Source organism: Caloenas nicobarica, chromosome 4 (genome assembly GCF_036013445.1).
Source record: "Caloenas nicobarica isolate bCalNic1 chromosome 4, bCalNic1.hap1, whole genome shotgun sequence".
Classification (NCBI taxonomy): domain Eukaryota; kingdom Metazoa; phylum Chordata; class Aves; order Columbiformes; family Columbidae; genus Caloenas; species Caloenas nicobarica.
In genome coordinates, this window is record NC_088248.1 from 32,758,958 (window position 1) to 32,772,658 (window position 13,701).

The 13,701-nt window shown below is 40.2% G+C and overlaps 1 protein-coding gene across 4 annotated transcripts in view; it reads right to left on the reverse strand.

Annotated features, from left to right (window-relative positions):
• FBXW7 (F-box and WD repeat domain containing 7) overlaps positions 1–13,701 on the reverse strand; it is a 177,089-nt gene that overhangs the window by 4,641 nt on the left and 158,747 nt on the right. For 3 of the 4 annotated variants that reach the window (XM_065633369.1, XM_065633368.1, XM_065633367.1), the window contains 5 exons: positions 10,765–10,888; positions 8,780–8,916; positions 7,010–7,123; positions 3,718–3,899; positions 2,453–2,678 (listed from right to left, as the gene is read on the reverse strand). In XM_065633369.1, the coding sequence (XP_065489441.1) occupies positions 2,453–2,678; positions 3,718–3,899; positions 7,010–7,123; positions 8,780–8,916; positions 10,765–10,888 (783 nt within the window). Of the gene's footprint in view, positions 1–2,452; positions 2,679–3,717; positions 3,900–7,009; positions 7,124–8,779; positions 8,917–10,764; positions 10,889–12,867; positions 12,984–13,701 lie in introns of those variants that run through there. The other variant, XM_065633370.1, reaches the window with a different exon arrangement.

Consider the following 13,701-nt stretch of genomic DNA (forward strand, 5'->3'; position numbering starts at 1 on the left):
GAGATGGGGAATTATGGATCGGTCAGCCTAACTTCAGTTTCCAGAAGGAACTAACAAATAATCAATCTGGTTGTAAGCCCTCAGCAATGCAGTAAGTAGCAGCAAACAAATTTGTGGGAAAATGATCTTAACCAATATGAGTTTTTTCTGTGACTGAGTAAAAAGCCATGTGAAACAGCAGATGCCTTGGTTGTATTTTCACAAAGAGGGAGGCAAATTTGACTCAGGGGTACTGTCCTGTTCAGAACTTTGTTCACAGCTTTATTAGAGATAGCAGAAAGAGCTTGGGGGGATGGGGGGGGGGTCTGGTATTTAGTATTTTCATTAGGTGACATTTGAAATGGTAGAACTGACCCAAAGCAAAGAGTGTAAAATTCAAGAGAAAATTGTGAAGACCTGAGCTTGGCAGGGAATGATGAAAGAAGAGAACGATGGCTGGGCAGGAGTCTTTGTTACAGCTAGGGCAGTGCCACACTGCTTGTCCACAGGGACTGACTGGTATCTAATACTGGTAAAGAAAGAACCAATTAAGGGAACTCAACTATCTGAGACTGCTCCTTTTTATAAAACCTGCAGAAGACTAACTTCTTGGATCTCTACAATCAAACCTGGTTGAGCATGGCACCTCGGTTCCAAAGAATTTAGAGAGCAACTGCCACATACAGACTGTTTATCTGCTGTATACGTGCATTTCTGGGGAAAATACAGTAAAAAAGACACTGTAGTATCTGAAATAGGGGTATGCTATATAAGGCATGTGAAATAACTTTTCACTTCTCCTAAGCATTGATAAGACTTTGACTAGAATTTTGCATCCTGTTTTGGGCACCCTGCTTTCAAAAGAGATGTGAACAAATTTGAGTTCAGATAAAGGACAAGGAGTGCTAAGTAGCCTACCAGACTGGTTGGCTGGAAACACTACACAAGGTTTTTTTTTCCCTAAACAGAACCAAACCAGACATAAGAAATGTTGAATTCCTCCCCCCTCTCCTGCAAATTAGTTGTATTCCATATGGTTTATAAACTTCAAGACTCCCTAAAACTGTAAGCACCTCTAGCCTCCTGCCCCCCAGAAATTTGTTTTAGAATACCAAGTTCCATTTACAAGGTGTGAATAGTATCAGTGTGTGCAACATAAACCCAGTTGTTTGATGCATTATTACTACAGTAGCCAAGTGAGACATGAATATTGATAAGCAAAGACAAGAGCCACTGGTGAAGATAAAGCAGAATAACATACGCTGTTCCCAAACTGCGCTCGATGAAATCCAGCCTTTGGAATATTTTTAAGAGATAGGCAGGTAGTACAGCATTTTTAACTTGCTGCTTGTCTAGAGAATCCTCCTCAGCATATGAATTTAAGAGAAGGGCTTGAGATTTTTGATAAATTTAACCACATATTTTGGGAAAGGAAACCAACTAGGTATTTTGTTCATATGTAATCTATTATGGCAAGTGATACCTTACGATGAAAGCATTTATGAAGAATGTCTCTAGCAGTGAGCTTCCCTTTCTGAGCCACAAACCAGAGTAGTTACAAGCCGAATGCAATTTCCCGAGTTTGAACGGTCTTTGTAAACTTCTTTTTCAAGTCCTGCCAGATTGTGGTGAGAACAGGCACAAGCATGAAATTAATTTCTTTCGCCTTTCAACGCCTGGAAGTGATGCTTTGACTCTCTGAATGAACATGATGATCTTTTGGGTTAGTAAAGGTAAGAAAAGTCTACTTGAGTCTGTGTGTATCTGTACCAGCACAGTTCTGCTGGGCAGTCGGGTGCCTCGTGGGGAATCCAGCCATGCCACAGAGCAGGACCACAATAATCTGCATCTACAGGAACATGTCTCTGTGGACAAAGCCTCGCAGTTGTAGATCTGGCCTCTGCTCAGAGAAGAGGAAGTAGAAGGCTGGAGATTGACACTGGGGTGTTAAAATTTTAGGTCCAGCCTTACTGGGAATTACAGTTTAGAACTGGAAGACAGGACTACAAACTAAGGATAAATAGTTCTGAATAATTCAGAACACTAATCCAGTGGGTTTTTTAGTGCATTTTCAATTACTATACCATCTGATTTATTTAAAATAGTACCACTGGAATTTCTTTGGGAAACCAAAACCATAGCTCCAAAATACATGCAAGATTTCAAAGAAACCCCAACCAAACAACTCAACAACCCAGAAAACTACTTACCTTGCTCGTATAGAGATTTGGGCTTTATTGTATCAGGTGCTTTTAAAAAAAAAAACAACTCCTCTAAAAAAATCTCGGTCTCTAAATTAGGACAACATGTAACTAGTGTAAGAAAATGGAAGAGGGGAATACCACAGATGCTTCTGTATTCTTGTGGCCTGTATAATTTTAGAGTCAGTACCCACAATTTAATAAACAACGTGAAACAGACCATCCTACAGTGTTACTTAAGGAAACTAAAGCAGGAGATAAAAATCACATACCTGTAATGAGTAGACTCTGTTAGTATGCCCTTGCAGCGTGTGCAGACAGGTCTCTGTCTCCGGATCCCACACTTTGACCATAAAATCATATGCACCACTTACAACCCTTCTGCCGTCATACTGAACACACCGAACTGCAGCCACGTGGCCCATCAGAACGTGTAAACACTGGCCCGTCTCTATGTCCCAGACTCTCAGTGTAGCATCTCGTGACCCACTGACCACTCTGGAGGAACAAGAAAACCCCTCCTGTACTTAGCATTGGACATAAAAGTATTAAAACAATTAGACTTAGGTATAAATCAGTTCTGAGTTTTAATTTGGGACATTAGATAGCATGAGTCCACTAGCCAGCAAAGATCTGCTTTGGCATGATATTTCATTAGGGTCGCAAATGACTTGTGCATTTTTCTTCCTTGTGCTACTCGCCTCCTTAGGATCCATCTATTCGCTATAATTAGCAATCGGTATTTAGAAAGGCACTTCACTCCTGAGAACAGCAAAATGATGCCGTAAGAAATGATGGGGACTGTCGAATCTAACTATGAAAGCTTATGATCAATATGTTTAGCTTAAGCCAATGCTATGAGCATTCTGTTTTAATGACTGAGTTAACTCATTGTAACAATTAAACAAAGATCTTTAGAAGTTTTAATAAAGTAACTGTTGTTTTGCTTGATTTTTTCAGTTTATACTTTTAAAAGCTTCAGGCAAGAACAGAAATGAGAAGGAACTAATATTAATGGAGTTGATGAAAATAACACCTCCTAATTCTTCAAAAAAGAAGAAATGCAACGAACAGGCACTGTCCAGCTCTATATCACAGCCAAGTAAAAGTGCTTTGTCAGTGTTCATGGAATCAAGACATGGTTTACTATAATCAGTTAAAATTTTAATAAAATACTGCAGTGACGATAGAAAGTAATTCTGTAAAATGAGTAAAAGTTCATAGCATTGACAAAAAGGAGAAATTATTCAGAGTGTGGGATCATAGCCTAACAAAGAATTAGTTTTGAAATAACACAGAATGTGCCTTTATAAAGGACATGACTCAATTCTCTGTTCTTTAATTAGCACTCTTATGCTTTTTCTGCTATTAATCATCTCCTCCCTTGTGTTGATTGATGTAGTTTAGAGTGAATGCTTTGCCTGGTTTGTATTTCAGTCAATGCTAGATGAGGTACCCAAGTTGAACAGGCATTTTCTGTGAGCACAGGTGTGTATTACCAGCCAAACGGCGGCTGTCGCTGTGGACAAAGCCTCACCTCTTCTCGTGGAGATGCATGCAGCGCACGGTGGAAGTGTGTCCGTACAAGGTGTGGATGCACTCGCCAGTCTCAGCGTTCCAGACTTTCAACGTTCGGTCCGTAGATCCACTGATGATGATGTTGTCCCTCATCTGTGATGACCAGACTCCGCCTGTGTGCCCAACCAGTGTTCTCAAACACTGGAAAGAAACATTTTGCTTAGTTACCCTTTTGACAGAGTTGAATGGAACTTAAGAAAAAGTAATCTTGGAGGTAAGAGTAGTCTCTCATAGCAAGAGCCAGAAGACCCCTGGAGACAGCTTTGTGATTCAACTAAAAAATCCCACCTTTTAGAAAATACTCATCAAATTTCTCTGTCCATTGTTGGTACTTCAACTATGAGGAATTCTCCCTGTAATCTTTCCCTTGATAAACTAAAATGTCTTTCCAAATCTCTCAATACAGGGCATGTTTTGCAGCCTTGAGTCATTTTCCTGGCATTTTTCTGAGTCACTGCAGGTTTTCTAATAGCTTTTTGCAGCACCAGTGTTAGAACTGGAGAGCGCATTCACGTAGTAGTTTTACCACTAAGCTATAAAACATATACTCTTATTTTTCTGTTTGTCTGTCCAAGAAACATCACGTTCTGTAAGCCGTAGCTACGGCATCAATATTGCAAAATCACATTTCAAACCTTTTTCAGACTCTCCTGTTGCCCGGGAGAGAACCCCACACTACAAAAGCACTGCCTGCCTTCTTTGATCCCAAACGTATGACAGGATTTCTCAGCACGCAGAGACAGTGTTTGCTCACACCCACTTCTCTAAAAGCTCCGTCACTCTGGAACAATGACTTGTCTCTGTCTCTCAGCCTGCGTTCCTTACGAATAATGACTATATGTGCTTTCTCACCAGGCAGCAATAAGTGCTAATTAGCACAGACAAGAAGAGATCCTTGCAAGACCCCTCCAGAAAGATGCTCCATGAAGATTCTGCATTTACATTAACAACATGATCTCTATAATTACCCACTTTCTAACCCATTTAAATATGTGCCATGTTGATTTTTGCATTGCTCTATTTTCTTCCGTCGTGTCATGGGGATACAGTCTTGCAGTGCATATAGCCATCTATTTCTGCACTATTATTTTTATCAGTCAAACCTGTAACTGCATGAGAAAAGAGGTCAAGACCGTTTGATGATCTCTTTTTCTGTAACTTAATGCTAAGTGGCATTAATTGCCGTGGCCTTCCTTTAACTGTTAGTTGACTCCTCTTGACGTAGTCCAATATTTTTTACCTGAGATAACACATCCTAAATAGCGTCTTACAGTTTACCGCATATAAATATTGACGCATTTTAGCCTTCTGGCCATCCTGTGGATCTTGTGCTCATACCTTTTGAAAAAACCACCAAATTTACCCCCACAGGTTACTTTAGGAAAAAGTAATCAAATAGGGATTATCTGGCTCAACTGTAGTAAGAAAAAACAGAACTTTGGTAGTTGTTTAACATCCTGTGAGTTTCTGCTGAAATGTTGTATTATCACTGCGTGGTGTATTTCCATCACATGAATTTTCTCCCAAAATAACTATTTTTTTTCTGCATCAGTGACAGTATACTAATTTCTGTTGTTAATATCCTGTTCTTTCTAGCATCCTTGGAAATGCCTTGCTTTTTGTGCTGTACATAGATTTCTTGTCCTTTAACATTTTTTAGCAGTCCTCTGCAGTTCCTGGCTCCTGGCTTAATTCACTGCTAGCAAATCCATCTTTTTCAATTCATAGCTGTTACTGACTTTCACAGTTCCTGTTGGGTGGTGGTTTTTTTTGGTTTTTTGTTTTTTTTAATTTCAACTGATTTGCTCATATTTTAAGAAATCATCCTTCTAAAACAGTAAGGACACAGAATCCTTATTTTGGGCTTTACATCTGTCAAGGGAATTATTTAGTCACGTTCATTTGCACAAACCAACCTTTAGGGTTTTATTTTATTAATTCTTCAGTGTCAGTAAGCACGAGGGCTGATACAGCACCCTTCCATCTTTCATATACTATTTCTGGTTCTCTGGTTTGGGGTAAATAGTCACACTAGGCTTTGTAATTACTTTCAAAAAATCACTAAGCAGGAATTGTAAAGGCATGATACTGTGATCAATTTTATATATTTAAAGGAATATTTTGCTTTTGAGAGGGAAGTACGTACAAAGAAAGTATTTTTCATTTGAGTTTAGGGTGCTCTTTTCAATTAAAAAAATGTAAATTTCAATCTGGGTTCCTTCATTAGACCGTTTGTTGTAGGGAAGCCAACAGAGGCAGGGTGAGGCTGTCTATTGCTTTTAATTTTATTCTTCCCCACAGTTGTACTTCCAAGCCCATCAAGAATCTTCTAGGCATGCAAAGACAAATGCTTAATACATTCAGCTTCAACATTATAGCGTGGATACCTTTTACATCGTAAACATGTTATCCTCAATAGCTGTCCTGTTGTTCACGTAACTGTTTCATTAAAACAAAGCCAAGTACGCACAAAAAAATACTAGTCTAGAAGGAAAAAGTACTGGTTCCCTGAGGCCTCTTCTGTATCCTTGGAGCACGGTCAGTCACCTTAAAACAAAAAAACCTGGGTGCTGAGTAGCTGTGATGTTCCAACATGAGTGAAATGTTCAGTACTGTCTTTCTGATTGCATGTATTGTTTTGCTTCTCTAAGCCAGAATTAAATTACTGGACTTTATTAAATTCCTGCCTGAGCTGGATCTAATTTAGTAGGAAATATTTAAACTTAAAGCAAGTTACTTTTTTTTTTCTTGGTGGCTCAGCAATATAGTAGCTTAGAAAGAAAAACAAACTCTATTTGAAACCAGAGCCAGTAGGATGAACACCCCACTTCAAAAACTTGAAAACACCAGAAAAAATGCTCAGAGACAAGTGACAAAGGGAGATCCAGAGGGGTAAAAGAGGCTAAATTAAGCTTTAAGGAAGATAAAGTAACGTATCTGTCCAAATTCTTTAGAATCCATGTCACAAACGACTCCACAAGAATAGCAGAATTGCCAAGAGAACAAGGATATATGCCAATGGTAACATGAGCAGCATTGCAATTTCACATCAAGGTGACTTTTCTGAACCAGACTAGTTTCTGTGTAGGCAAAGATGACCCACATGTTTACCGGGCATTTTCCGATTCCTGCACCAGACGGCTGTAAAGCCCACTCTGCAGAGCGCTCTGACCGCACAGCAGCGCGTTTGACGTACCAGTGCTCTTCCTGTAGCTCATTTCCTAAGGAATTCAGCAAAATACCCGCCTTACCTTGCCTGTCACCGCTGACCACACTTTCAGCGTGTTGTCATCAGAGCCGCTCACTATTCGGTTCCCGCAGAACTGAAGGCAAGTGATCACGTGGTCATCGTGGCCCTTGAGCACCTGGCGGTAAAGGACACGAAAACGTAGTCACAATTCAACGCAGGAGATCAGAGAGAAGCGGGAGAAACAAAGTGCTCTTCTGATTCATAAACTATAAAATGCTAGACTTGCTTCAGTAATAAGGCGGCCCCTTAATCCCATGTGTCGGGTCTAATTTACCGCCAGCTGGGACCAAAGGAGGTATTTTCCTTCCTCCGCAGAGCGATCCCGCGTTGCTCAGCCAGCACGCTGCAGTCAGCGTGAGCCTCCTCAGTGCACATCACCAGTAACAGCGGCTCCATTAGGAACTGGACATTGCTCAGGTCCTCTGCAGTTATTCCATCTCTTTATTGTTGAGTTCAGTTACTTTTACCTTTTAAGAGTTGTTACCATCTTGAACAAAAAGGATGGGGTTGTATTATTTGCTGCATATTTGTATTTCGGTGGTCAAGGCTGACTATATTTTTTTTTTTTTTTTTTTCCCCCTCACCAACCAAGCGTTGTAATCTATTAAATGCCAAGCAGCACCAAAGTAAAAAAAAAAAAAACTAGAAAAACTGTCAACTCAATTATACAAACAAAAGCGATAATTTAATGCGCTGGAAATGTGGATTGGAATGTGGCTTTATAGAGGTGGGATTTTCAATGCTCGATTTGGGAAAAAAACCTGCAAATCAGTATACTTTACTGCAATACAGCAAAAAAAATCCTTATCAGAATATATACAATGAGGAATTTTTTATTTAAGATATCTGAACACTTTTCAAGATGTTCATTGAAATGAAAGGGGCATTTGGACAAAGCCTGAGGCTGTAATTTTAATAATAATTCCAAGATGACTTGATGTGGCATATCAAGGCAAGAAATACAGAGCCGTTGCCAGAGACATACATAAGTCACGGCCAAATAAACAGCAGGATACAGCCATAGGTTTTCCATGGGAATTTTTTTGTCCTTATTTTTATTATTTTGTTGTACGGTAACGAAGAAAACAAGCAAATTGCCGTAAAAGGCTGTGAATATGGGTTTTCTTCACATTTCTGACTGCTTGTTCAATACCAGGTTTCATTAGGCAGTTGCTATTTTATTTTATAAAAGGTTTGAAGTATTGCTTTATATCTTCATATTGGAAAAGTTGTAATTATATCAATGTCATTAAAGAATTTGAATATTATAACTCCTGCCCAAAATCTTAACACAGAATGAAGGTATTGTCTTGTGCTGCTCAATTTAGAAGACTATGTATAAAAATAAAGCATGAAACGATCACAGAATAGTTGTGCATTATTTTTATGTTGTGACATGACCCAGCTCTACAAATACATACATATATATGTCTGTATGTTTCATTTTAAAGATAAGTACTTCCAATCAAGTTTCTGAGATTATCTGTCTCAGAGACACTGGTGTATGCATAGGGAATTCACCAAATTGTACAGAAATTTTTAGAAGAGCACTGAAAGAATTCTGCTGTATGAAGAATCACATTTTGATTTGCTAATATGGTGCTCAGAAATTAATTTAAACCCAGGGTAAGCTGAAATACGATTTCTTTTTTTCCTGTAACAATCCATTGCTTTTTGTGCATGAATAGTCAGGCTTGTCCCAAGAAAAAAAATAACCTAGGCGTTAATCCTGCTCTGTTCATGGCCCCATGCACAGGGCTCAGAAACTCACCTTAGGCGATTTCAGTTCTCCTCGCCGCCAGTTGGTATCAATCCTGTGTTGTCTAATGTAGGCGCTTTTCCACGGACTGTGTATAAAGCCTGGTTTTATTACTTTCCTTCGCTTGATATGTAACGGTTCATCAATCCCTAAAATTAATTTTAAAAAAAAAAAAAGCGGGGGAGAGATGAGGCCGCCCCAAAGAAAACAACTTCTCTGCTTCCCAGAGCTCTGCAATGACCGCAGACATCGAACACTGCGTTGACATAACAACCTCCCGCACGCCGGTACTGCCACGTGTGCTGGTGACTCTGCCTGCTCCTCAGCACTTCACACGATGTCTTTCCTTCTTGCTTAAGCATCATCATTACCATAGTCATGGCTTGAACACACTCTAGTTCATCATTCCTTGCTGGCAACCTACCAGCTTGGGTTCTGGATTCCCCCTTCTGAGGCAACATAGCAGAATGCTGTCCTCAAATGGGTATCGTCCAACAAGCTCCATAACCACTTGTACACTCATTTTGCAACCCTTCAGAAAGTAAAGGTCTGCAGTCCTCCTCTCTGGTCACCCAGCTTCATTACCTTTACGTTCACTGTGACTCTCAAATATTAGTGAGCTCTGAAATGCTTTTCTAAAACCAAAAAGCTGTGGGCTTTTGAAATTGTCCTCTCCTGGCTGGAATTTCAGTATAGCTGTGCCCCTTCTGAACTGATGCTTTAATGGTAGTGCTTTGTTTTAGCCTTGCTACTACAGATAGATCTTTTCTTAACAATTCTCTCACCCATCTCTCTTTTCTATGCAGCTCCTCTCTCCACCGCATCTCATTACTAGCACACGACTTGTCTCTTGCCAGCGCGTGGATTTCCCTCCTCTCGTCTTTATCTGCAAGTCTTGAATCAACCGCTCCTTTGTATTACTGAGCACCTCACCAAGCCTGAGCAGCCTACAATCCTATTCTGTTTGTCTGTGCTCTCACACCTGGGCATAGTTGGTTTTACTTCTAAGCTCAGAAATGTAGGCACATTCCCCTCTTGATCTTCTCCTTTTTTTCATTCTGTCCTCTTAATGCATTTTCACTGAAATTTCTAAGAGGAGAATCTTAGAGAAGACTTAAGAGGTCAGATACCTGTTTTCCACTGCAAAAGAAAACTAATTTACGTGCCATTACAAACAGCTAGTTACATTCACACTGTCATGTTTTTTTAAAGCCTTTGCATGGACCTCTCTCAAGTTCTTGTGGCCATACTCTGAGGCAGCCAGCCTGTGTCCAAGAGGGACACTGCTCTGAAATCGCATGCATGTGCTCTGCCCCCCCGAACAGACTCCTTGTTCATATAAGTCTCCTTAAAAATAAAAGCATACATTCTTCCTGTGCTCAAATACATGGTGACTTTTTCCTGGGAGCCTTTTATTGCCCATTCACGTTACTGCTGAACCACTGCATCTTCTTGATTTGGCACGAGCAGGCGGTATCTATGTGGCTTAGGGCCTCTGTGCCCCTCTCTAAGCAATCAAGTCAGCAGCCTCTCCCCCCACCATGTGCCATTTCTCTGTTAATTTTCCTACAAATGACGTGAAATTTTAGCATCCCTTCTACCTGACCATTGAAACAGCTTTTCCTCCAAGTTATTTACAAACTGCAAGACTATGCTGTCATTTTTACATCTCAACTCTTATTTGCTTTGGTTGTATTTTGAATAAAAATAATCCTTAAAAAGCAAAACCAGTTGTGTTTGGAAAACAAACACCTAGTATACTTTATAAATAAGATGTTCAAACTGAACTCTAGTTTCATTTCTAGTACTCCATGGGTTATTTCTGCTTCTTAGTTCCAACAGAGATAAGTACCACGTAGCTCAAAGCATCACTACCAGTAAATTTAAAAGTCACTCGAATTGCCTTTGTAAAACTTTAAGCTTATTATGTAAATGAACTGCACCTTTTGCGACAGCAACACTTTGACCATTACATCCATCTTTTTGCTCAGCCTTACCCTCCTCTTTGCATTTCTCTCTCCAGAGAAGATTATCTTCAGCCAGAATTCTCCAGTAACGACATGTCTGGGCTGCCTGCAGAAGGTCCCTGGGTTCCAGGAATGACAGCACATACAGTGCCAGCTGCGAAAAAAAGAAAAAGAAAGTGTATTCACTGAATCGCTTTTGAAAGGAAATGTGAAGTAACTTGAAGTATTATCACACATCAGGGGCTGAAATACAGAAAATTGAAACAGTAAATTATTAAACAGTCTCAGAAACTTAGCAGAGCTACAGTTTATTCCAGGGGGCACATGAAAGTATAACAATCATCTTAAGGAACTAAATCCATACAGATCACATCAGAAATGATTCTTGTATTTGCAGGAGAGTAGATGTCAGCTGAAATCACTATTATATATTTTTTTTTTATGTAATCCTCATTACTTTGAACCATTAACAGAATTAATACTAAAACAATTATGTCTATGTTATTTTAGCTAGCAACTATACCAAAAGTTCTTTCGAGAGTTTAACTAGAAAATGCAACACTTGCCATGTGAGCAAATAGGAAAATAAGTTGTGATGAATAATGTCACTCAGGGAGCTGGAATAAAGACAAAGTAAATGCTACGTGCATTTGAGTTGAAAAGCAGCACTCTGCAGCTGCAGGCAACGCCGCGCACCTATCGCTCCGCTCTCATTAGAATGCACACGCACTCCTCAGCCCTGCTACGGGGAGTTTTACAGACAGGGATGCAGAAGGACTGAAATATGTAACTTCGATACTGCACACAGTCTGTTACAAAAAGCATATGGGGAATCCCAACAGCCAGCAGAAGATAAACAGAAGATGAACTTTTCCGTGGGAGAATTCAGACCTCCGCTAATGACCATGATTAAACCCCCCCACATCTCCACAAATATCTTCAGGTCTACTGAAGTCTTAAGCAGGGATAGAGGCACCTAAAACACAATCCAAAATACAGGGACGGCTGTCCTTAAGGGTATGATGACCAAGTGCAGCTTTTCTGCTTAACAGCACCGATCTCCCCAGTGATGGAAAACAGAAGTGTAAGAGGCAGGGAAGTCCCTTCCATGGCTAAAAACTCTGCAGAAAGAACAATATTGATAAAAGGTGATGCAAGAAACCTACTTACATGCTAAAACAGTGAGGTCTTTGTCAGTAACTAATAAGATGCAAAAGTTGCCAGGGAAAATAGATCATCCACTTTTACTTCTGCTTGACATCTTTTTGTGTTTAGGATTTTTTAATTTAATTTTTAGTTGGAGTTACGATGCATATAAATAGAATCTGCCCTTCAAAGCAGGACAGATTGAAATACAGTAAGGAAGTCATAACCATAGGCTGTTGACCTCAGCAGATTTTTGACCTTATTATGTGAGAAACGTTTACTTTCAGTAATCTAGACCAGCCAGTGACTGAGCAGGACATAAAAATTCAGTACGACAGAACTGTTCGCATTTTGACTGCACACACTCCTTGTTTGCAGTCAACACCTGCAGCTCACGTTGAGCACGTAGGACTCCGCATTGGAGGGACCTGTGTCGTAAGTTATGCATTAGATCCCATATGCGCCCCAGGCCATACAGCTGCGGAATCGTCCTTCTTGCTCAGGGAGTCAGCATTTGGGAGCTGGTGCTAAGGCTCTCTGTTACAAGAGCAACGACTGCACCCATCCTTTTAGACTTTCTGTCCTAATTTCTGGTAACGTAAAATTATTTAATAAGTGCTGCATGCAGCAAGACTCAAACTTGAAAGAGATCCTTTCCATTTTTGCTGGATGTTCCTTAACTAATGGCAGAGTTTGTTCAAATATCACTTGTCCTATCTATACAGATATGGACGCTTGCTAAGATGGTATTAATTAAAACCTGCGAGCCAACTGACTCTAGAACAGGTTACATATGGGTGACATTTATTTTAGACTATACTTATTTAAACAGTCATCAAGGGTCAACACAGCCCACGGTTGACTTTAAGATTAGCAGTGCGTAAAATATGACGTCCCTTTGTCTCAGCTCATGGATCTAGTTATAGGAAAATTTCAGGTAGCAAAGATCTGACCTTTGACTCAACTGTGACTGCTCTCCGCTGTAGTGTTAATAATACCCAATAACAAGCAGCTTCTCGCCTTTTTCTTCACTCACACACGCGGCACCAACAAAATTTCTGTGGCTGATTTCAGCAAAACTCCTGATCTGTTGGTTTCTAGACCTGGTTTTCACAAACAAGTAATTTCAATAATTATTTCTAAAGTCTCAGCAAGAAAACAGGAATAGTCATTTCAGATTAATTGTTTGACTGCATGTTTCCTCAGGAGGAAAGCAAACATTTCCTTCGTTATTCAGTTATTAAGTTACTATCTTAGCAGTGCTCAAAACGTTCTTGAAGAAAAGCCCTCCTGTCCAAATCACCCCCTCATTCTGGTTAGGTAATAAAACCCCTGCATTGCATCCAACAGCACTGGAGGTAACTACAGATGCTAACGCAGAGCGACAGCCCAGGCGAGCGTGGTTTCACAGGGCGCTTCCATGGGGAAGCCCGGTCACAGAACTGCTGACCCCAACAAATGATTCCTGCCATCCCCCCCGCAGCTCAGCCCATCACCCCCTGCCACAGCCAGCGTGCTGGCTGGGGACAGCACCGCTGAGGACATCTGGGAGGAGAATCATCTTCGAAGATGAGAGGAGATGGTGGAGGCAGCTCGATGGGGTTTTTTTGTTTAACTTAGTTAATTTTGGTGACAGCGACTGGAGGTTAGGAAGCTAAAATAATTTCAGCCAGCTTTGCTGGTGAAGTCAGCCTTTGAAGCTAAGCACTTGACAGTATCCTGGGTTCAAGAAGCAAAAACAAACACTAAAAATAAATTAATTGAATTAAGCACAAGTAGCTTACAATGGAGTTGAGAAATAAAAATGATACACAAAGTTTT